Source organism: Stenella coeruleoalba, assembly GCF_951394435.1.
Source record: "Stenella coeruleoalba genome assembly, chromosome: 8".
NCBI classification, from domain to species: domain Eukaryota; kingdom Metazoa; phylum Chordata; class Mammalia; order Artiodactyla; family Delphinidae; genus Stenella; species Stenella coeruleoalba.
Genome location: NC_137154.1, coordinates 107849494 through 107874452, shown reverse-complemented (window position 1 = coordinate 107874452; position 24959 = coordinate 107849494). Strand labels below are relative to the sequence as shown.

Sequence of the window (24959 nt, the reverse complement as noted above, 5' to 3'; positions counted from 1 at the left end):
GAGAAGCCCGCACACCTCGACGAAGAGTAGCCCCCGCTCGCTGCAACTAGAGAAAGCCCACGCACAGCAACGAAGACCCAACGCAGCCCCCAAAATTAATTAATTAATTAATTAAAATTAAAAGGTCCCTGCATCACTTCTGTTCTTTCCATTCATTTTGAAACAAAAGCTAAAACCACACACTGATTGAAAGAGACACAGGAGAACCAGGCATGGGCTGAGGTCTTCAAAGGGACCACTCGAGCCTCGCCGGCCACGGGCACCATGCAGATGCGCCATCCTCCGGCTCTCTCCCCACCTCCGCCACCAGCACCGGCTTCTCCTCTGCCCACACGCCAAGGGCTTCAGCTCTGACCGTCCACGGGACAGGGAGTGTGCACGGCCCACCCCAGCCCGTGCTCCTCAGCTGTGCAGGCTGGGGTGGTATCACCGCCTGGTCCTCGCTGAGGTCGGGACAGAAACTGAGACGCCTCCCCAGTGACAAGAGCGACTGCACGTCTGCAGAAGCTAATCATCAAGGGCTGGGGCAGGTATAGCCACTATGGAGAACAGTATGGAGGTTCCTTAAAAAACTAAAAATAGAACTACCATATGACCCAGGAATCCCACTCCTGGGCATATACCTGGAGAAAACCATAATTCAAAAAGATACATGCACCCCAATGTTCATCACAGCACTATTTACAATAGCCAGGACATGGAAGCAACCTAAATGTCCGACAGATGAATGGATAAAGAAGATGTTGTACATACATACAATGGAATACTACTTAGTCATAAAAAGGAATGAAATAATGCCACTAACAGCAACATGGATGGACCCAGAGATTATCATACTGAGTGAAGTAAGTCAGACGCAGAAAGACAAATATCACATGATATTGCTTATATGCGGAATCTTAAAAAAAGGGTACAAATGAATGTATTTACAAAGCAGAAGTTAAGTCACGGATGTAGAAAACAAACTTATGGTTACCAGTAGATAATGGTGGGGAGGAAAATTTGGAAGATTGGGATGGGCGTATACACACTACTGTATAGAAAATAGATAACTAGTAAGAACCTGCTGTATAGCAAAGGGAACTCTACTCAATACTCTGTAATGGCCTATATGAGAAAAGAATAAAAAAAAAAAGAGTGGATATATGTATGCATATATAATTGATTCACTTTGCTATACACCTGAAACTAACACAACATTGTAAATCAACTATACTCCAATAAACAGTTTTTTTTAATTAAAAAGAACATTTTTTTTTAAAGGCTCGGGGCAGTGGGGGGGGACTTCCCCAGCGGTCCAATGGTTAAGACTGCCCTCCAATGCAGGAGGTGCAGGTTCGATCCCTGGTTGGAGAACTAAGATCCCACACGCCGCAGGGTGCGCCCAAAAACTAAAGAAAGAAAGGCTGGTGCAGTATTTTGTATTTTTTTTCTCTCCATTTTCTTTTTCTAGCAATTTGGTTTTATTGTATTTCACCAAGTAACAGGTTGAGAAGCTGAGAAGCGTAGCTCTAGACAGGAACAATGGGCTGCCCTCAGGCAGCTGTGGTCACGGAGACGGAGTTGTGACAAGCACACTGACCAAGGCAATGTACCAGCGTGGGGCCCAAGCGGATGGAGATGTGGGAGCGGCCAGAGCACATGCAGTCTCCACTGTGGCCTCCCTGACACCCGGCTAGACTCAGCTACACCAGAGGTAGGAGGGTTTGCATGCGGCCACGATGGTTCTCAAAGCTGGCAGCGTACCTGAATCCCTGGTAAACTTTTAAAAACAACTGAAGCCCAGTCTGCACCGCAGACCAATGAACTCCCTCTGGAGGTGGGCACAGGCACTGGTCCTAGAAAGATCCTCAGGGCAAGGCTGAGAGCCACTGGCGGGGTTGAGTTTTTCAGGAGGGCCGGGGGCCCCGGGTGGCCAGACACAGGGCCGCAGGAGGCCAAGAGGGCGGAAGGTGCCACAGACATCACTGGCCACTTGGGAATTTGTCTAGAGCCAGTCCTGGACAAAGGAAACAGTTTCCACCTACTCTCCTTCTCAGCCCCAGCACCCAACACCCTCTACCGCAGCTGTGGACGCCAGCTCTGCTGCATCATCGCAGGAATGGTCGTCTGTGGATAACCTGGCAACCTAGCACTGGTTTCTTTCTCCAAAAAGTTCCACCTTCCAAGTGACTTAAAATGACAATTCAAAATACAGTTCTCCCAAAGGACCACAGACGTGGGGCAGTGAAAACAAATGCAGGATCTTTGAGAGGAGGGTCTGGACGGGAGCCCTGGCCCTCCCCTTGGTAGCGCCGTCCCCATGGGTTACAGACTCTGGCTCCGAGGGCATGATCTTCCCCTGTAACACGGGGCCATCACCTGTCCTGACTGCTCACAAGGGCTGCATGGGGATCAGACACCAGGGAAATGCAGTAGAAGGACCTGTGACATGATGGTCCTTACCAGCTGTGTCCAGCACGTTCTTCTGTGAGGCATATAGCAAGGGGCTTAACAAGATGTTTCTCGGGCTTCCCTGGTGGCACAGTGGTTGAGAGTCCGCCTGCTGATGCAGGGGACACGGGTTCGTGCCCCGGTCCGGGAAGATCCCACATGCCGCAGAGCGGCTGGGCCCGTGAGCCATGGCCGCTGAGTCTGCGCGTCCGGAGCCTGTGCTCCGCAACGGGAGAGGCCACAACAGTGAGAGGCCCGCGTACCGCAAAAAAAAAAAAAAAACAAACAAAAAGAACGGGCAGATGTGTAGGTGACAAGCTTACCACCTCCTTCCTGTGAGGTGAGCCCAGGAAGTGATCCTCCGCTTTCGGAGAGGGTCTCTCTCAGGGCAGCGGGAGGTAGAAGGGCAGATCCTGCCACCTCCTTGCATGAGGCTGATGAGGACCACTCTGAAACGTCCCAGCTGAGCCAGAGGGCGTCCCTGTGAGAGCTGCAGACACTGACTACAACCGAGGTCATGGTGGGACCGGCAGGCCTCACACTGAGTCACAGCCACCCCCTTGTCTTCCGTCCTACGTACGCATGTGTCCAGATCCAGGCAGGACAGCATCGCCGCAACCAGACACGGCAGAAATAGCATCGTCAACTCCCGGGACGTGTGGCCTCCAGCGGCGACCAGGCCAGGCTCACACAATTTCAGGCTAACAAGGGTGTGAACAAGCTGGCACTCGAGGTAGGAACCTGCAGAAACAGTCCTTCCATCCCCAGAACATGAGTCCTCACTGGTCCCGGGCATCAGCAGTTTGGTTCCATACATAATGTACACTGTGACCCCACTCGGGCTGCCCTAAGCAAATGTTCAACTGAATCTGGGTCCAGGGCTTCATATTAAGATGCTGACCAAGAAAACACTCCGCCCATCCACGTGGCCATGCCGGAGACCATCACCCAGATGGACATGTTAAACTGCCCAGAAGACATCATCACACACAGAAACCTCCTCACTTGGGTCTAAAATACAAATTTCTCCTCATCACTTTCAAGATTCTGATGTGGCTACAGGCTCCCATGAGGTCCAGCTTCCTCGGCTGGACCCCATGAACTGCCCCCTCGGGGTATTTAGGTCTCACCAGCCTTCAGCCCTGTGCACGCCTCCCTCAGCTGGGAGGTTTGGGGGCCCAAGGAGGGGCCCACCCATGCTCCGGTCCCGGCCAGCGCCCCTAACGTCCCCAACCCAGAAGACTGCCTCTTGCACCAACCCTGGAGCCCCACGAGCTTCAGCCCCCAGGAAATGAAACACTGTCCCCAGGTCTGCGCTGGCTTCCTGCATGTGCTCCTTGGCCTGGGCCCAAGGCTCTGGCTCCTGATTTGCTGGGAGAGGCCTTAATATTTCCAAAGGGCTAACGCCTTCCATCCAAAAGCGAGTCGCTCATTCTGCAGAGATGCCTGGCCATCGTGCAGCACCCTGCAGCCTGTGGCACCACTGTAAGCCTGGAACCTCTGCCCCTCCCTCCGAGAAGGCTCTGGTAGGTCAAGAGTGGGTCACGCACCCAGGCTCCAGCAGGCCAAGCCAGGCAGCATCTTCTACAGCCCGTAGGAGTTTGTATGTGAACAAGCGTCTACTAGAGGAAACCCTGAGACCCAATCATGCAGCAATAAAAATTCCTCATTCGAAATCAACCACATACCAACAACAGAAAGTGATCGGATGTCACATGACACTGTGCTCTCATTTGGGGGGAAATTTCCATTGACAGCATCATAAATAGGAAAAGTGCCAAGAGAGGAAAGCTCTGTTAGCTAACCCCCGGGCACCCCTGATGACAAGACTCTGATCTCAGAGACACTCACGGAATCAGAATAAAAGGATTTCATTGAACAGGGCACAACGTATTGTAAATAAATGGGTTTTTAAAATCCAACACGTGGGACTTACCTACCAAGATAGACGAGAGCTGGGCTAGTTCTTACAGCACACAAAGACTCTACCCACACAGATTAAACGGAATTTGCTCCTGAGCCTACAGAGCTCAGGCTGATCCAACAGAAATAGAATGTGCTATTTACTTACTTATTATAAATGTCGATCAAGATTTAAAATGAGTATCTCATGCGGTCAGCAATTCTATGTACGGAAATATCTCCAGCAGATATTCACTACGACTTGGTTTGCAGCCACGGATACTCTTCAGAAGGGGGCAGTTTAAATAACTCATGAGCCCAACGAACCAACAGGGTAACGTCTACAGCTGTCTCTATGTGCACAGAACACTCCGGAGAGAAACTGTGGTCAGGGAAGCCTCTGGGCAGGGAGAGGGGTGCCCAGGGGCCAGAACTAGGGGGCCTTATCTTCCCATTTATATTATTTGAAGATTTCATCCTCTTCTTAGATTACCTACCCACAAAATAGCCTTTGCAAGAACAATGCAATGTGCTCTTGAAAGGCACAGTCCTGCTAACCGTCCCTCGGAGGGTGAGGGTGGGAGCATGGGGCACCCACCAAGGGTCTCTGTCCACGAAGCCCTGTTGAGAAACGTCTGCTTCGTTACCGTGAGCCTCGAAGGATCCCCGGCCCTTCCATCCCAGGGGAGGCACCACATAAGGGGACTCCCTCTCAATGGCCTTTAACGTCCAGAGCAATCGATTTAAGCAAAAGGTAAAACCAAGTGCAGAGGGGGCTGCAAACACCCCGCTGCTGGGTGCCAGGGCAGGGCCTGGGCTCCAGGGTCCTCTGCAGGCCCCACGCGTTCTGAGACGGTCTCTCTCAGCCCTGGCATCTCCTGCCTCTTCATCAGAAGAGAATTCCAGGCGATACGATGGGGGTCAGGGTCACATCATCGAAGATGAAGTGCTTTTACTTCACTGGTGGCTCCTTCCTCGCCCCAAGGGGTAGAGGACTCCTTAGCCCACGTCCTGATGCTTGGGGGACCGAGGCTCTGGAGCTCTTAGTGCTGGTCTCCTGGGCACCCCGGTCCCTTGATCACAAATACACCTCCACTGTCCGTGCGTTCACTGAGACACTGGGTCCCCTTCCGACTCTCAACGCCCACCCTCTCCTCCGGCACAGGGGCTCAGATACCTGCCCCTCCCCGCTTCCCCACGCCTGTCAGGGGTGACACTTCCAGAGGCTGTAAGCTTCACTGCCAGAACACAAGAGGGATGGCGCTCAAAGAGCTGGAGTGTTCCAGGGGCGATTACTCAGACCCCATGCAGATCAGTGCCCAGAACAGGCAAAGCTCATAAAATCAGTGACTTCACAGATGCCCAGGAAGGGACCTTTTGCACATGCCCCCAGAGGACGGGACCGGCCGTGATTTGGACCACAGAAAGTGGCCTGGTTCCATGGCTAAGTGACCTGCCCTTGCCGAGGAGCCTGAGAGGCACGGGAGGAACGGGGGTCTGGAACCCAGACAAGCAGGGCAGAAGCAGCTAAGAGACAGGCTTCCAAGGGAGGTGGGAGGCGGGAGGCCGGCGCCCACCTGGCAGCCCTCCCCTCTGCTGACTCTGCCAGCTAACATCTAGGGTTGGAGAGACGCAGAGCTCCTGGAGCGTTGCTCAGTGACGCGCTGATGCTGAGAGGAAAAGTCCTGAGTGGGAGCCATGCCCAGCAGGCATTCTTGTGCTAGTGGAGAATGACAGGCTCAGGGCTGAGGTTCCTGGATCCCAAGTAACACGCTAGAGGGGGAGGCCAACCAAGACAGAAGATTACACTTCTATAAACTCCAGAAAATGCCAACTAATAACCCGTGGCCAAAAGCAACACATCAGCGAATATGTATAAAATTGATAACTAGTAAGAACCTGCTGTATAAAAAAATAATAAAATAAAATTTTAAAAAAGAAGGAAAAAAATAGAAGAAAAAAGTATTTCCGATGTGGAAAACACACACACACACACACACACACACACACACACACACACACACACACACACACACACACACACACACACACACCCCCCCCCCCAGCAGACTCCACCTGCTGAACATGCGGTTTATTGCCTGACGACTATACTGCAGTGAAGGTAAATTTTTTTTAAGACCATCGTTCAAACTAAAAAGCCGAAGGTTGAAATCTTCCTCAAAAGTCATCTTGGTCCTCCTGTTTCTTGGATATGACGTAATCAAACAGCTGTGATTAACCACAAACCAGCCCAACGTAAGGTTCAGGAGAAAAACAAAAGCCGCAACCCAGCAGCCCCTCCCCCACCCAAACACCTGCCTTCTGATCCTGACAGCTCAGGGGCAAAGCCGCTGTCTGAGCAGCCAGTCCCTGTGTGACCTCTATCGCACTGGTACACCCACATTCCCTACAACGGCTGGGAGCTGGGCCCCCACTCAGTTAATGACCCGGTCACCTTAGTGTAAGGCAGGAAGAAGGAGCAACAAAGAAGGTGCTGGGCTACCCTGGTGGCGCAGTGGTTGAGAGTCCGCCTGCCGATGCAGGGGACACGGGTTTGTGCCCTGGTCCGGGAAGATCCCACATGCCGCAGAGCAGCTGGGCCCGTGAGCCATGGCTGCTGAGCCTGCGCGTCCAGAGCCTGTGCTCTGCAACGGGAGAGGCCACAACAGTGAGAGGCCTGCGTACCGCAAAAAAAAAAAAAAGAAGGTGCTGGCTCTGGCCTCCAGACATAGTCCTTGGTGTCCAGCCCAAGCTGGACAGCAGGAATTGGGCGAAAGTCATCCGTGTGGGTGATACAGTCCAAACAAAGCCCAGAAGACAAGTATTCCAGAGGACCCTAAGACGTGGCCCTGAACTAATTCAGAGCTTCTCTGGCCTCTATCTTACCTGCTGAGAAAGACAGCACAGCAGGAAAAGCCACGTCTTTCCTAAACATGCCAAAACTCTTCCAGGTCGTGAGTCACAGCCATTCACCCTCTTCTGCTGTTCCTGTGTGGCCCCACAAGCCCCCCCCAAACCTACCCTTCCTGCGGCCACTCCACCAGGTGGAGACACATTCGCTCACCTGTGAGAGCCCATGCTTCTGCACCTTCTGTCCCTCCAGACACAAGTACCAGGCTCCTTCCCGCACCTCCTCCTGCAGACCGTCAGGGTGTACTACCTGGCCCATCTCAAGCCCCTCGGAGCCACCCTTCATGGTGACCTGTCTGGGTTCCCTGCATGGGCTGCTACATCCCTGACCTCCAACAACAACGCACATGCTCCTCGCACACCTCGGGCCTTTCTCCCTGGGGGTGTGGGCTCCTGGATACCTGGCTGTATACCAGAGGCCCCTGCTGCGTCTCCTCTGAGGAATCCCTCTGGGGTGTGCATCAGCCTTGTGTCTACAAGAGCCAGGGCCGGTCCTCAAAGAGGAGGGGCTGGGATCATAGACAGAATGGAAAAGTCTTGGGAACGACTGGGCAAACAAGATGCCTCCTATGTGTTCTGAGCCCAGAGGGAGAAGAGCACCATTTCCTTCTCCCAACAACCCTGTGACACCCTCCCCATCTCCAAAACAGAGACGACACCTAAGTCTTGGAAAGGCGTAAATGGAAAGAGTTCTCTCCCTCCCAAATGTCCCTATCTCCCAGAGGAAGTCCAGAGGAGCCACGAGGGGGGCAGAAGAAGATAAAGCTGAGGGTGGCGTGCGCGCCGCAGGTCCACGGGCTCAGCCTGCAGCCTCCATACTAACTTCCCTACCAAAGCCCTTGACGCTGCTGGCCTGCCAGCAACACTGGAGGTTTTGAATATGGAAAGTGCCAGGCATCGACCTCAAAAATAGGGTCACAGACACAGTTTAGGAAAATTCTAGGCTCGGGCACCCACACAGGCAGTGGGTAAATCATTCTATCACCAAACGCACTCCCAGATAACTCTTTGCAAGGGAGGGGGCAGAGTGGGAAGGGATGAGCTGGTGACCGGAGGAAGAGTGGAGAGAGAAGACACATCAATCCGAGAACGGGGCAACTACACCCAAAGCGAGAAGCTTGTAGGACCCGTGACCGCGCTGGGCCGGCCAGATGGACCGTCGCTGGGAGCCCTGGGAGCTCTGGCCTCTGCCGAACAGAGAAGCCTCGCAGCAGGCTTGGCAGGAAATGTGGGGACCTGGGAGAAGAGCTGGGGAGCTGGGGCTCAGCAAGAGGGCTAGGGGCGCACAGAGCTGGGAGTGTCGGAGAGGGGTCTGAGGCCAGGTCTGCGGACTTCCCGCGGAAAAGCATGGGGAGCCCTCGGTACAGACGCCCGGGGACCGGGAGCGCAAAGCCTGGCGTCACCCAGGGCACTGGGGGCGCTGAGGGACCGGGCGCTGGCGCTCCAGATCAGACGGGACCACAGGGCCGTCCCCGTGGGGACTCGGGCTCCGCGGGCGGCTGTGCGCGCGCTGCCGGGCCGGCTCCCCCGGCGCGAGGGGAGGCGAGAAAGCAGGTGTACAGGACAGGGCGTCTGCTCACCTGCGGAGCACCAGTATGCTCGAGATCACCAGCAGCAGCAGTCCAAGAATGCGGCCAGGCCTCCGCCGGACATTCCACTTGGGCATCGCGCGTCCGCTGCTCCTGGACCCGCTTGCTTTCCAGCCCTCACTCTGAGCGGAAGCTCGGCGCGGGGGCGGGGCCGCGCGCTGGTCGCCGGGCCGCGCGCTGGTCGCCGGGGCAACAGGCCGCCGCGAGCCCCGCCCCCCAGTGCTCATTGCCTGCAGCCCGAGGACGCGCCGGAGAGTGGCAGACGGTGGCCCTTGCCGTTTCCAGCCACACCTTAGCCCAGGATGAATAAAATTCTTATTCTGGAACAGAGTTATGTCACAAAGGAGCCTGTGTAATATGTGGGCAAAATTTATGCTTTCTAGCAATCACAAACCCACCTAATCCCAAGAACAGAATTCAGATTTTACTGAAAGAAAATCTGAAACATTTTCTAGGGAGGCTGATGTTTCTTCACAGCCTCAGAGTTTCTAGAAAATACACACACACACACACACACACACACCCCGTTGCATGTTTTCAAACCATATCCTGTGCTTGTAAAGCTGCTAGGAATACAATGAGATTGTACTTCTGGAACAAAACAAGGCGAGTTTAGTGTGAAGTGTTCTTTTTGTAGCATTCAGCAAATATTTAGTCAGGTAGCAAAAATTAAACCCAGGAGAGAAAAAAAAAATGAACAAACAAAGGGGGGAAGGCCTAGCGCAGTGGCAGGGGCTCGCTTGGGGCTGACAGCAGGGCCAGAGCCGCCCCTGGGGATCCCGAGAGCAGTCTCTCCCCCTTCGCCAATGCTCCAAAGTCAGTACCTTCTGTCCACGTTTTAAGCCATAACTGCGTGATAGTTGTTAAGACTATGATGAAGGTATTTTGGTGTAATTGGGATAAAAGGTGGCCCATGAGACATATGGGGAAGGTGTCAAAGGTTAGTCCCCTTGCCACTCACGGAGGCGCACCCCAGCCACGCTCCCCCCCCGCCCCCGCCCAGTCGGCCCTGGTTCCTGGTGATATTGCTGAGCAGTGAACAGCACAGTCCATCAAACACCAGGGCATCCTTAAGGTATTTAAACAGTCCCAGCATCTCCTCTTTTTTTCAGATATTAGCTTAAACTTGTTAACATGGGCTATAAAAACCCTGAAATCCTTAGCCCAGCCCTGTGTCCTTTGTTTTTACTTATGAGAGATAAATGTAAATAACTCAGTGCTAAAGAAAAAATCATTACCCCTTAACCTGCTGGGAAGTGCAGACCTGTAGACACACCCTACTCACGGTTTAAGAACAGTTTTACTTTATCTGGACTTTGTGATAGCAGGGCGGTGCTGCAGAGGTAGCTCTAATCCAGATGTGTTTGCTGAGGAGACAAGACTGGGTTTTTTAAATTGTAGCAAGATACACCTTCAAGACAGTCCTTTGCAAAATGCTTGATTGATCTTGACCCCAAGCGGACCGTGACATACTCAAATCACTGGGCATGGAGGCTACAGTTAGGTGAACTGTCTAATGGGGCTGTAAACCAAGTGGTCTGGCTGGGTGTGTGGGAAGATCGGACCTGATACAGGGCGATCATAACCCGCACAGGCTGCCTTTCTGATGCCAGGGGTTCAGAAAATAGAAAAAAAAAACGTTTTCTTAAAAAATTAAGTCCCGTTGATATCCTCAGGCCACCACTCTGAGTCAGAACTCCAACAGACCCAGAGCTCGCAGACCCGCCCTGAGAATTCCCGCAGCCCGCATTGCCGGTGGGAAGCAGGTGTGAACGAGGAGCCGGGAGAGGAAGAGCTGCTCGCTTGGAGTCAGCATGGGGCGACTCTCCGGAAAAAGTCAAAACAGTTACGTCAAATTAACGGCATCAGCTGTTTAACTTTTGATTTTTAAAGGTGACAAACAGGTTTATAGATCAGATATTCATTCATTGGCATATCTTATTTCTGAGCGCACTGTGTTAATGCCTTAAATATAGTGTATCTGAATTGTAGGAAAACACGTGACAAAATCTCCCTTCAAGTCACTAGGACAAGATGCAAGATGGGGCTTCTGTGTCAGAACAGTCCTGTGGGCCCTGGGCCCTCACCCCCTCCAGCTCCTTTACTCAAGTTGCCGAAGAGTCTTGAGCCAAAACACTAAGAACAGGGGGAATTCCTGGGACTAAATGAGTGCAATTTCAACCCTGGACGAAAAGAAAGTAGAAAGTCCTTGTCCTTGGAAAAAGAAAAAGGAAAACAGATCCAAGTTCAGATGGGTAGTCAAGGCCTCTCACCCCAAAGGCAGGTCGCTGAGGCTGGGAGGGGCCTGTGTGTTTGTGGGGGATGCACTGTCTTCAGTGCTGGCCTTAGAGCCGCCAAGATGCCACTTTTCAGGCTGAAAAGCCAAGGTCTGATTCAACAGCATTTCGTTCATTAAGAAGGAATCCACAACTTTTAATGTCCACTGTGTGCTGAACACTGTTTTAGGTGTTTGGGAGGTATCAGTGCACAAAACAAAGATCCCCTCCCTCTGAAATTTCTGTTCCAGCTGAGGAAGAAGGATAACAAAAATCAACAAATGAATTAGTAAACCATAAAGTGTGTTCAAAGGTGATACTGACCCCAGGCTCTTTAATCAACAGAAATTGATAAGAGGCCACACGAGGAATTCAGGCAAGGCTTGACTGGGACTCACTCTGCAGCCCAGGTAGCGAGAACAAGTAACAGGTGCCCTTGCTGCTTCCGAGGGGGGCAGGCTGCTCCCTTAAATGGGGTGAGGGTGGGGCAGGTCCAGGGGTTCTGGCCTGAGGGACAGCTTAGGTGGTCTGCCCGCCCCCTTGGTGCTGTGTGTGCAGGGATGGACACAGGACCCTGCTTTTGCTCCCAACACCTCAGAAGTGGCAGTTGGGTTTGTGGCCTTTTTGTATCTTGTGGTTGATAATTTGCCCCCCTGCACAGCCCTGCACTTATTTTTAGTCCCTTATAGTTTCTTTGTATCTGTTGTTAGAGATGTTTGTCCAAGTGCAGGTCCTGCAGCAAAGGGCCCAGGGCCCAGCCTGTCTCAAAGGTAGTAAATCCAGAGCATAAATGAAGCGGACAAAGGAAGACTGGGGGGAGGGGTGCGCAGAGCAGGTCTCGCAGAGAAGGCGTCGCTGAGCAAAGACCTGAACGAGGAGCATTACCTGCACGCAGGTGCCGAGGAAGGGGCCGCCAGCCAAGCAGAGAGGACCTCGAGTGCGAAGGCCTCGGGCAGGGGTGACGCCCGGCATTCCAGGACTGCAGGGGGTGGGGGGAGGCAGAGGAACCAGGGCCAGATCAGGCAGGCCTTCGGGGGCAGAGCTTTGACTCAAACAAACAGAACCGGGGCAGGCTCTGGGCGGGGCATCCATTACGCTTTAAAAGGTCACTCAGGTGCCAGGGGCTGGCAGCGGTCGAAAACAGGAGACCAGGCCAGGGGCTACCGCAGGGGTCGCGTGCCAGGTGCTGCTGTTCAGACAAGTGGCAGCTGGCGTGGAGACGAGTCTGGATTCCTGGGTCGTTTGTGGGGTGAGAGAAATCAAGAGGATTCAAGAACGACTCCATCACGTTGGAATGCCAGTTTCTTTTATAGAACAGAGAGGGGGAGGAGGTGAGGAAGTAAAGTAAAAAGGCCACTGGTTTTGCCTGGCTTGGCCAGCCTCAAGGAGGGGATGTGTTAATTTCTTCTTTTCTGCAGCCATTCACAGGTGGGCAGGGTCAGATTGTCTCCCTCTGAGCTGAACAAAGGCACTTCAGTTTAACATTCAGGCAGCCGGGCAGGGTTCCCTGAGGCAGGCCATTGTGTGTGATTATAATAACAAAAGCACCTAAAAGCAAAGGTTAACGTCAAAGAAACAGATCCAACATGGAGTCCTATTTTGCTCTTCCCTGTTGGAGTCCCAGAAGCCCAGCTCAGTCTGGGGGGTGTTGAGCCATCAAGGAGACGTGCAGGTGGAGACACCACATAAGACTTTGGTGACTGTGATGCAGGCAGGTGGGGGGGGTTTGGGGAGACTGGAACGGGTTAGAGGAGGTGGAGGAATCTCGGTGGATACAGATGAGTCTCGTTCATGGATATTTGCTGGAAGAAGGAATAAATAAATGGGAATGTAGCTGGTGGCTCATGACCCTGAGTCGAGGGTAATGCCCTGTTTTAATTTCCAGGTGGGAGAAACCACAGCATGGTACACTGACATGATCGTGATCAAAGAGAGTGAAAAGTCACTGAAGCAGGAGAGACAGTGGGGGAATTTCTGGAGCTACATCTGAGTAGGTGCCGTGGACAGGTTAGTGGCCTGTGAAGGGCAGGCTCTGGGGTGAGCTGACAGGGTCACTCAAGACATCATGCTTTCTCGGCGACAGACATTTCAAATATAAACAGTGTGACACTAATCAGAAATGAGAACTAGCCTTGTCATTTGAATTTGTTGTTAATATCTGAATGTATGCATCTGAGATGTGACGTAAAGTGAAACATTAAAATTGTATTGGGGTTTCCCTGGTGGCGCAGTGGTTAAGAATCCGCCTGCTGATGCAGGGGACACGGGTTCGAGCCCTGGTCTGGGAAGATTCCACATGCCTCAGAGCAACTAACCCGTGTACCACAACTACTGAGCCCGTGTGCCACAACTACTGAAGCCCACATGCCTAGAGCCCGTGCTCCACAGTAAGAGAAGCCACTGCGATGAGAAGCCCGCACACTACAACAAAGAGTAGCCCCCGCTCTCCACAACTAGAGAAGGCTCACGTGCAGCAATGAAGACCCAATGCAGCCAAAAATAAAATTAATTAATTAATTAAAAATAAAGTAAAATTGTATTAAGTTGAAGTAAAATAAAGCAATGATTAACGATTATTATGAAAACTATCAATATAAGCTACTAAAACAATTATTAAGAACTTTCAAATACTTAAATTAAGCACATGGGGAAATACACTGACAGCTAATAAGAATATTAAGAGAGTACACTAGCTTTATAAGGGTAGGAAGACTATAATATCCTCTTTGAACAAAGAATAGATATATGAAATAGATATAGCTAAATGTATATGAAATAGATAATTTTTAAATGTAAAATACATAGACATATTTATATAATATATAAAATTTAAGATATTGATAATAAGGTATATTTTAAAAGATTGTTTTACCAGTTTTTATCATTGTTGAACTGTTTGATGTATACCATTCCTGTCATTAAACAACATGCTTTTTATAAACTGGATTTAATTACTTAATTTCATTCTAGCTGTGAGTCTTGGGAGAAAAGATCTTCTCTGGGAATTCTTACTACCTTGAAATTTCATGAGGAGAAAGAGTTCCAAGGTGACGTGCAGCTGCATCTGTGAGGAATCGTCTTCGATCCAGACAGAATAAATATATGAAAAATAGATGCAAGTGTTAAACAAAAAGCAGGCACATTTTCTTCTCACTGAACAAACTGCAAAAGGACGGCTTCTCATGGTCCTTTAAGACAATTTCTTATAGCTGAGTTTACGGAGTCTAAATGAGAAGTTTCTCAAAACAGTTCTTACCTTGCTATTCTCAGTCGTTGTTCAGCTGCAACTAGAGAAAGCCCGCACAGAGCAACAAAGACCCAATGCAGCCAAAACTTTAAAAAAAAGAAAAAATACTCAGGAAAAAAATCAGAAAGTTCCCAAAAGCAAAACTTAAATTTGTCCCTGGCCAGCAACTATTTACATAGCATTTACATTGTATTAGGTAGTATAAGTAATCTAGAGAGGATTTAAAGTGCAGTATATAGGAGGATTGTGTAAGTTACATGCAAATAGTATGTATGCCATTTTATGTAAGGGACTTGAGCATCTGTGGACTTTGGCATCCACAGGGGGTTCTGGAATCAGCCCCCTTGGACACGGAGGGATGACTGTATGTGATTGTTTTCCAGTGATGTCATTTGAGAAAGTTGGTTGCAGTATTCGTGCCTATGTGGCTTCTCTCACCAATATCCGCCCACTACCAGTAAGAGCTTTGACTACACCCAGAGGGCTCAGGAGTGATAAGACACAGACACTCCATGCCAGGTTCTGCTGTCACACACACACCAGAACCAACAACCAAACTGCTGTTCCTTCTCTGATTGGATGTGACCCAGCAGATCACCTCAGAGACACACAGACTGCAGGGAAAAGCGTGAAGACATTGCTCACTGCCCCTGCATCTCGCCCACTACACACACACACACACACACACACACACACACACACACACACACACACACACACACACACACACACACACACCAGGAATCTGCAGACAGCATATACAACACCCTCTCTCCTTACCCTCTCTTTGGCCAAAGATGCCTCCTTTCCAACTGAGTATGGGGAGGCAGAAATAAAATGTGTTTATTTTATTCATGTCTGCCTAAAAGCACATTTGTGTAGAAAATAAAGCTTGCTAAATGTTAAGCATCTAACTGGCAAATCAGTCACTGAAGATTTTGGAGACTTTTTAAAGCCTAAAATCGTATCATATGGATTTACTATAATATACATAACAATTTTTCTGTTGACTTTTTAGGGTCTTTTCACATTTTTGCTATTGTAGGCAACACTGTATTTGATATTCTTGACGTAAAACCTTCCTCCTGAAAAACTGCCTGTGGATGAATTCCAACAAGCCAAGAAGGGTGTGAGCACCCAGTCCAGATGGTTTCAATGGTGGATTTTACCAAACAGTAAGTAAGAAATACTAACAATTCTACACAATCCCTTCCAGCACATAGAAAAGGAGGGAGTTTTTCCAAATTCATTGTATGAGGCCAGCATGACCCTAATTCCAAAATCAAACAAAGATGTTTCAAGAAATGAAAACCAACAATCAATATCTCTCATGAACATGGAAGCAAAAATTCTCAACAAAATACAAACAAATTGGGCTTCCCTGGTGGCGCAGTGATTGACAGTCCGCCTGCCGATGCAGGGGACACGGGTTCGTGCCCCGGTCCGGGAAGATCCCACATGCTGCAGAACGGCTGCACCCGTGAGCCATGGCCGCTGAGCCTGCGCGTCCGGAGCCTGTGCTCCGCAACGGGAGAGGCCACAGCAGTGAGAGGCCCGCGTACCGCAAAAAATAAAAAAATAAAAGTGCTGAAAAAGTTTTAAAAGTTTAAAAAGTTTTAAAATATCGTTAAAAATTAACCTAAAATATCAGCTGTATTTAAACACTTTTATATTTATTATTTGTAATTTGTATTTCCTTTTAATTTTGTTAGATAATTTTCAGCATCCCTATTCCCCACTTTAATTTTCCTCTACTTTCCATGGTTAGTCACTCTAGTGTGTTTTTTTGTACAATTGGCCCTCTGTACCACAAGTTCCATATCTGGGGATGTGGAGGGCTGATGGGACTTGAGCATCAGTGGATTTTGGTATCTTAGGAATTTCTGGAATCAGTCCCCCCAGATACTGAAAGATGGCTGTATGTCCTTTGTTGTATGTGTTCCTGCAAAACATGTATTGCTGCTTGTATGGATATATTAATTATTCACTCACTTGGCATTGATTGTAGATCTCGTTACAGTCCTGTCATTTAAGATCTAAACATCTTATTATGGCAGTAATTCTGTGGATTACGCCATGGTGCCTATGTTTTATTCTAATGTTTCTGCAGTTTGTTTCTTCATTTAAATCTTTGGTTCATCAAAAATTTATTTTAATATAAGTTTGAAATGTGGATGAACCTTTCGTATTTTTCCAAATGGCTAGCAGATTACTCCTAAATGTAATTCTTTCCTTATTAATTTGCAAAGACCTTTATCATACACTAAATTATCATACACTTGTGTCTGCTTTGGATTCTGTATTTTATTCCATTTATTCCACTGGATCTGTCTGACCAGATCCAATTTGCAAAGAGAAATTACACTATGCCAGACACAGTTCTAAACTCACTACCTGTGAACTCATTTATCATCCTTAAAACCTTATGAGCTAGTACTCTTTTTATCCCTATTTCACAGATTTAGGAACTGAGGCAGGGAATTCCCTGGCAGTCCAGTGGTTAAGACTCCGTGCTTTGACTGCTGAGGGCGCTGGTTCAATCCCTGGTTGGGGAACTAAGATCCCACAAGTCGTGCAGTGCAGCCAAAAAAAAAAAAAAAAAAGGAAGTGAGGCAGAGTGAGTTTAGGTAACCTGCCCAAGGTGGCACAGCAGTTAGTGGCAAACCCAGGATTCAATCCCTGGTGACAGAGTTCCAAAGCCTGTGCTATTAACCTCTGGGCCATGTAGTATATACTTTAATATTTCAATGCCTTTTGTTTGGGAAATTACTTTAGTGCAATGTAGGCCTCTAGGTACACTACCAGCAAATTATCCCAAAGTTCTAGGAACAGAGAGGCTTACAGACCAAATTAACTCAGATCACATGGTTTAATAAATAAATTAAAAACACATAGTGAAAAGCGAAAGAGACAGAGTAGGTTAGCACTCTGAGGATAGAGTGCCAGTGGACAGAAGGATACTGCCTGAGTCCTGCTAATGGTGTGGTTATGAGGACCCAGGGGGCCCCATGAGAAGGAAGGTGCCTGGACCAATGTCACCCACTTATCCCACAGGAGAGATGGCCAATAGCTAAATGGTCCTCCATTTAGTCTGCAGAACAGCCACGGGTTTTCTCTGTGTTTCTGCAGTCAAGGACCCTATGGACAGAATGAGTATCCCCAGTGGATGAGGGAATTAGACCTCATGAGTACTGCGGGCCTTGTATGATTCATACACACTTAGCGTACCGTGGACAGTCAGGCCTATGTCCACGGTACAGGGCTGGGACTAGAATGGGTAAACAAGGTTATCTATGCTTCACACATCTTACGAGTCTTATCCTTTCTATTTGTTTTCTATAGATTCGAATATTCTTACACAACACAGCACACTACATAGCTCAAGTCCATGACTTTGTTATTCTATTTAAGGAGGCTTCCTGTTTATTCATGTATTATTCCAGATAAATTTTAAAATCATTTCATCAAGTTCAAGTTATAATTAGATCCCACTTAAACACAAGGTATTTCAATACTGTTCAATATCTCTCTTCTGGGGCCTGAAAAAATTAGAGAGTTTCCCTTTCCGGACGATGCCACACTTTAACTTTTATTTATTCACTAAGTTAAAAAACATTTAATGGGAACTTACTATATTCCAAAGCACTGTTCTGACCTACGTATGTAACTTTGATAAGAAAAAAATTATTTTTTAAGAAAGGCAACAAGTTACCACAGGCAGTTGTAAACCATGCGGCGTAGCCGTCTGTCTTCGGAACATTGTTATGAAGAACAGTGGCTACTCGAGCTTTTTCTCAGGGAAATGGACTGGGACATAAAAGTGGCTATCAGACTGAGGAAGGCTTAGCTCCCACGCCTGGCGACCCTGCCGGCAGGCACCTGTGTGAGGTAACAGCTGCTCCGTCCCGGCAGACAGTGAGATCTCAGGCCCAGGAGTGTGGAGTCTGATACCTGGGACTCTCCACACTGATGGGACGGACGTCAGGCTTAGATGTAGGACCAAGGGGCCACCAAAGAATGGGTGACATTGGGAAAGACGGGGGTGGATCTGATTTGTCCACAGAGGAGCCACAAAACCTTAAAACAACTTACATCCATTTGTAGAGGGAACAGACTCAGGGATCTCTGAGGTTGACATGGGTTCTGAGAGCCTGTGGGATGGGGGCAGGAGCGGGGGGCTTGTGCTAGGTGGGATGTCAGCTGCCATTCAGAAAGGGCTGGAAGCTCAGACAGGTGTGGGGGGGCAGGCAGATGAGAGGGGGCACATCTCAGCCCCGGGAAGATTCTCCATGGGAGCCCATGGCCTCCTACTCTGCCAGGTCACTGCAGGGCTCTCCTGCCTACGAGGTGCTATGGGGACTGGGTCAGGCGGGCTGCAGGGGCAGCACATGGCACCCAGGACCCAAGGCTCTGACCCCAGCCCCAGGAGCTACTCCTCAGTGGGGACAAGTGTTGCTAAGTGCTTTCCTGGCGGGAACCGTACTTTAAGCAAATCTGTGTCCCTGACGCAGCCTCTTGCCCCGCGCCTGACAAGTGCACGCAGCACTTCTGCAACAATCAGCAAGTACTAGTTTTAGTTGAAAATGCAAGTGTTAGTCTCTCCAAACACCAGTTTGTACGTGACGGAAAATACTCTATTCTCAATCAACTTCCCCATCCCAGGAAAATAAGTGCTGTTAATGAAGTAATTGTTAGGTCAGGGGGATTCTATATTAAAAAATCCTTGTGTTTTTTTTTTCTTACAAAGACACATTTTATTTTACTTTATTTTATGCCAGGCTCTCAGTAGTTGTTTCTTGAGTGACTACATAATTTAGGGAACCACATGATGAAGTCCTCCGGAATCAAGGGAAACATCAGCCTCAGTGATGAAGATGAAGAAAATCCGGAAGGTCTGGAGCAGGGGTGCAGTTTGGGGACCAGTGAGCAGCCAGCGGCCACCTTTAATGGCTCAAAACAAGCGGTCATTTAGAAAAATAAACTTGGATCTTTGTGAAATGACTCATCTTCCCTCAGGCTAAAGAAGCAGGCCTGCTTTAGTGGGATTGCGATGGCAACGGCATTCAGCTTTGCCGGAACTTCTTGTACCGGTACTTTGCCCTTGAGGATGTCGTCCATGCTAATTTCACTGCGGGAAGGTGAGAGTAATAAAAGCAGTTATCAGACCACGAAGCACTGAGGGCTTAGATGCTTCAGAAGACAGGTCTATGTACATACTTCTGACCTGTGGTGTAAGGAAATGAAGGATCTGGAGACTGAAGTTGACATGGTCAAATCCTCTGTGCATGTAAATCATGGCCATAATAACATCTGTAACTCAGATGAGGCTAAGTTTTGGTTTATGGTAAGAGAATTGTCCAGGGAAACCCATCAAAGTGTACAAGCTCTAAGAAAAAAGTGATGGTGAGATAGGCAGGACTAATTTATTTTTGCCCAGAGATATCTCTTCAATATTGTTGCATAAAAAGGGGAGCCTGAGGTCCTCGTCCCGGTCTGGTCGGCAGTAGAGCGTATATGGTGATGCTGGGATTGTTCCAGCTCAGAACAGGTGGCTTGAGTTTCGAGAAAGACCAGAAACCCGGGTCAAGTCAGAAAAGAGGAGTGAAAACAATTTTTCTATTATGAAAGTATGAAATATTTAGAAGATCAGAGAGGCACTAACACACTAGCTGTGCCCGAAACCTCCCCCGGTGCTGCGGCCACGGTTCTGATGGAAGAGGTTGCAGGTCCTCTGACAGCCAACACGAGCTGCTCTCTGGCCACCTGTGAGACAAGGCGGGTCTTGAATACAGTGAGTCTTCAGCACTTTCCTGGTTGTGAGCTCTGCTCATAGCATCTTATTAAACACACTGTTCAAAAAGTATCTGAGGGGGCTTCCCTGGTGGCGCAGTGGTTGAGAATCTGCCTGCCAATGCAGGGGACACGGGTTTGTGCCCTGGGCTGAGAAGATCCCACATGTCACGGAGCAACTGGGCCCGTGAGCCACAATTACTGAGCCTGCACTCCGCAGCAAGAGAGGCTGCGATAGTGAGAGGCCCGCGCACCACGATGAAGTGTGGCCCCCGTTTGCCACAACTAGAGAAGGCCCTCGCACAGAAACGAAGACTCAACACAGCCATAAATAAATAAATTTAAATCATACGGGCTTCTAAGAAGACCTCTGCTTAAAAAAAAAAAAGTATCTGAGGGCTTATACACACAGAAAACGCTTTCATTCACATGTAGACCAGCAAAGCATCAATGAATGGGGGAAAGAGTGGAGAGTCTGTGAAAAGAGGGCAGAGAGAACAGATCCTTGGATCCCAGGGGACTGTCAACCCCTCCAGGAGCCGTGAGAGCTGATGGGAAGCTCCATGGGAGGTGACAGCAGGGAGCCCCGGACTGGACAGACTGACCTTTTCCTGGAGCCGGCCTTTCCCCGAGGGCCCTGATACACGGCTGTTTCCAGCGGGCACCGTCTCGGCCTGTTGACAATGCAGTTCGGCACCTCCCCCATCAACCTGCTGTTCTTCTGCTACTCTCTCATCTCCCCTGTCTCCCCGGAGTCCTCCTCAGCTCCCCGCTTACCGTCACCCACACCCACTTTGTGTCTCTCGGGGTCCCCGTCTTAGGCTCGCTGGCAGCTCCCCACGCCCCTTGCAGGCAGGCCCCGTGGTCCCCCTCCTGGCTGGAGAGGCAGCAATTGAACGGGGCATCCAGCTTCAGGACGGCCCCGCCCCTCTACCAGACATGGCTTCTGAAAAGCAGATCTTTTGAGGTCCTCCCCACTCAGCACCCATCCATCCAGTGCTCTCCATTGTCACAGAATAGAAGCCAAGTCCTTGGCCCACGAGACCTGTACAGGGAAACACTGCTGGGGGATGGGGCGCGGAGGGTGGACAGTGACCGTCTCCGAGCCTTCGGCCCCAGGGGTCTTGCTCTTCCCCCTGCCCCAGAAAGCTCCGGGGCCGTGGGGGGTTCCTGAGCCCGCTCGCAAGGACCCCCGCCCACCGTGCCCTGTTCTCCGGCCTCCCGCGTCCTGCTGGCACCTGCATGGCCCCAAACCGCAGCTGCCCTGACAGCGGGGACCGGGAGGCTGGGTCCAGGAAGTGCGGTTTTGCTGGCCAGCGGACTTGGAAACAGTGTTTATTCTGCAGTAAGTATAGCTTCACAGGAAGCTGTAACGTGGATGTTCGTGGGATCCCCAGTGCCCCACACTGGCTCCTGGCGCACACGGCATCAGCAGCGTGAGATGCGCGGGCGCAACCCGGGCTCGTCCAGGTGCCACCAGTGTGTGCAGAGTTCCACGCGACTGTCTCCCATCCATGGCCCCTGTGGCCGCCAGCATGAGCCCAGTGTAGAGCTGCTCCATCCCCACAGCCTCCTGCACCCCTGATGGCGGCTCCTCTCCTCCCCTTCCCCCTCTAATCCCGGCTTCCATCTCAGTAGCAGCATCATTTCTGGAATGCTCTATGAAGGGGTCGCACGTGCACAGCCCTGCGAGCTTGCCTTTGCACTCACCTGGCTTCCCTGGGGGTCCATCCGAGTTCTTAGTGTCTAGCCGACTTTGGGTGATGTGTCTTGCCCGTTCCTGCATGGGAATGGCCGCCAGCTACAGTATCACATGGGTGACGATAGCTTTTCTCCAGTTGTTCTCTATTTGTTCAATAAACATCGAGTTCCTGCTTGATGCCAGGAACACACCAAGAAGAAAGAGATGAATCAGGTGTATTTCTGACTCTGACAAGCTTAAAGCCTGTGGAAGAATTTACAACCCATTAGACCCACAGGATGATTTATAGACAAAATGGAAAACAGTGATATTCCAGATTTTCTGTGGAAAGCCCAGAATAGTGTGAGGGTCTCAGGGCCATGATCCAGGTGAGGGATGAGGAAGGTAACCAGTGGACTGTCCAGGCGTGTTGTTTACGTTTGTACTGTGTATACGGCTCTTTACCAACGCCTGAGAAAATGGTGATGTTGATAATGTGACGATGCTGTAATGGTGTGAAGTTGAGGAGTGAGAGCCGCATTCAAGCTGAGCGGAACTGCACCGGAAATGATCCGCAGGCCCCACGCGGCCAAGGCCTGGCGGCTGGAGGTTCCCCTGCCCTCTGCCAGCCTGGAGACAACGGGCAGCTGCTCCTCCTGTCCTGTGGGGATGAACTTCCCTGTTTGTGAGGACAGGAGGGCGTCACCTAGAAATCCCCCCTGGGCTTTGGACCACGGAGCTGGGTGACAAGACACCAGCCAGGAGACAGTGGAAGGACCAGAGGACATGGGGCATCACCGTGCTCACAGATAGTGAGGTTGGACACACCTGAGGCGGAGATGACCTTGGCTCCCGGGGACCCTGCCCTGGTCCCCTCTTCCCCTGCTCACCCACTACTTGCCACAGGTCACTAAGCATCTAGGATTAGGTTTCCAGCTGCAAAGTCTTGTCCACTGGGTCTCCCACTCTACCCTGGCCTCAGTGGCCCCCTCCTCTCTCCTCCCAGGGGGAGGTAGTATAGGGGAGTGATGTGGGGATGCACACTTTGTCATGGCCCTGTGGCAGCCGACCCTGTCCCCCTGACATAGACAGCATTCACTCACACGGCGTCTGGCTGATCTTAATTCCCAGGAATGACAGGCCTTTCCAGTGCCAAAGAGGCGACAAACTTTGGGTGAGAAGAATATATATGGAAATGTTCAGACAAAGCAGAGGATGGACCACAGGATCTTTACTGTGGAGCGGATGAAGCCGAGACTTCTGGGATCCTGGGAGAAACCTCAGTGACTTGTTCTTGTGCTTATGTGTTTCTGTAATGTTGGCAAAGGGAGATGCAATCCTGCCGTTTACCTGGAAGAGGCAGACGGGGAACAGCTGGTAATCAGCACTAACTGACTACCACGAATCATGATTTAAATATTTTAAAGTCTGTCAGGAGATGTGCAAGTTGAGCGAGACACTTAACCTCCCTGCAGTTCACTGTGCTCGTCTGTGGGATGAGAGTGCTTACTGCACTCTATTCCGAGCCCTTTCTGTGGATTCTCTCACTTGATTCACCAGTTATCCTATGAGAGAGGAACTTTTATTCTCTCCAGTTTACGGGAGGAAACAGGCAGAATTTAAGCGATTTTGCTTTAAGCCGCAGTTGGTGGCAAAGCTGGCAATCAAAGGTCGAGGGAGTCTGACTCCAGAGCCCAGGCTCAAGGGGACGGCAGCACGTTCAGCAGGGCTGTCCTGCAATTCAATTCCAATAAATTAACACAACAAACATCTCCTGGGTGTAACCTCCTGGGTGTCTGTTCGTGCAAGGACCCCCCTGTGAAAACTAGGAGATAGTTTACAGGGAAGTGTTTTGGAGAAGTCCTACTGTTTTTAAAATAACTGAGCAGAGACAGGACTTCTAATTTCTCAAATCTATAAGGGATACAGACTTTTTAACAGGTGACCGAAATCCTCCTCTGTTCAAACATCCATATACTGGAGTGGTTAATTTCCCCTCCCCCGTGACAGGGTCAGAGTAGAGGCAGCCCGAGGAGACCTGGAAGAGTTCAGACCCCTTGGAGGTGCAGTTGTAACTGAGGCACTGCGTCCCTGGCTCAAGCCCCCCACCACCCCCGAGCCCCAACCCCCGGCCGGGCACTCTGCAGGCCTGGTCCTCGATGCCACACCCCGAGCAGGCTTCCAGCCCGTCAAATCCAGCCATTTTGGGCTGCATCTGGTCACCTGTGCGCGTCCTGCGCCCACCAGGGCCCCTGGCAGTGGATTTCCTCAGGACCTGTCTGCTCTGCTTCTGCTGGTTTCACTTATGGACCAGCTGAATGGTCGATGACAGAGATGAGCTCCAAGTTCACTGTGTTCTTGCCACAGGGCCCGAATTCAGGCTGCTGGGAAGCTGAGCTCTAATAAGTAACCAAAGGCGAAGCACGTGTGTGCAGAATCCCAGCGGCTCACAGAGCTCTCAAGGGTACAAACAGCATACCTGCTCTGGCCTTGGGTCAGAACTGGGTGCTGGAAGCATCCCGAGGACCGGGAGGCCATCCAGGCCCCAAGGCAGCACCACACCCACTCTCCTGCTACCTGGCAAGTTCAGGCTCAAACAGTCTCATCTTGCCGGCTTCAAGAACCTACTGACTGGCCGGCCTCACACTCTGTCTTTCCCCACTCAAATTCCTCCCCCACAGGCATCCCAGAATGTTCCTCTCAGTGGATTAATCTCATCACATCTTCCTCATTAAAAGCCTTCCGTGGCTCTCCAGTGCTCGGCCTTCGTAAGGCTGCATCCAGATTGAACTTAAATCTTTCCATACCGGGACCGCCCCGCAGAAGCAAAGTGTCAACAGCTCCCACTCACAGCCTGCACTTTTCCTGCTCCTGGTTCTTTCCTGTCTGAAGCTGACTTTCTTGGTTATCTTTAAATACCACACATCATCATAAAGGCTTAATTTGAATTCCTACTTTCTCCATGAATTCCTTCCTACAACACTTGTGCGGCATCATTCTCTCTTCCGTAGACCCATCATTATCTTGCACTGCAGCTGTGGAGTTAGGCTTCTGAAGGTGGAAATTTAACTTCAGCTTCGCGGTAGACCCACAGCCTGTCCCCCTGCACTACCCAGTACAGTGCCTTAGAC

At 50.3% G+C, this 24959-nt stretch overlaps 1 protein-coding gene across 1 annotated transcript in view; it reads right to left on the bottom strand.

The window, feature by feature from the left end:
• Positions 1-9152, bottom strand: part of GLB1L2 (galactosidase beta 1 like 2) — a gene marked incomplete at its 3' end in the record, with an annotated part of 37177 nt that extends 28025 nt beyond the window's left edge. The window contains 1 exon segment of the mRNA XM_079928458.1: positions 8826-9152. Coding sequence (XP_079784584.1) covers positions 8826-9061 — 236 coding nt within the window. The 5' untranslated portion in view covers positions 9062-9152.
• Positions 9153-24959: the final 15807 nt, after the last annotated feature.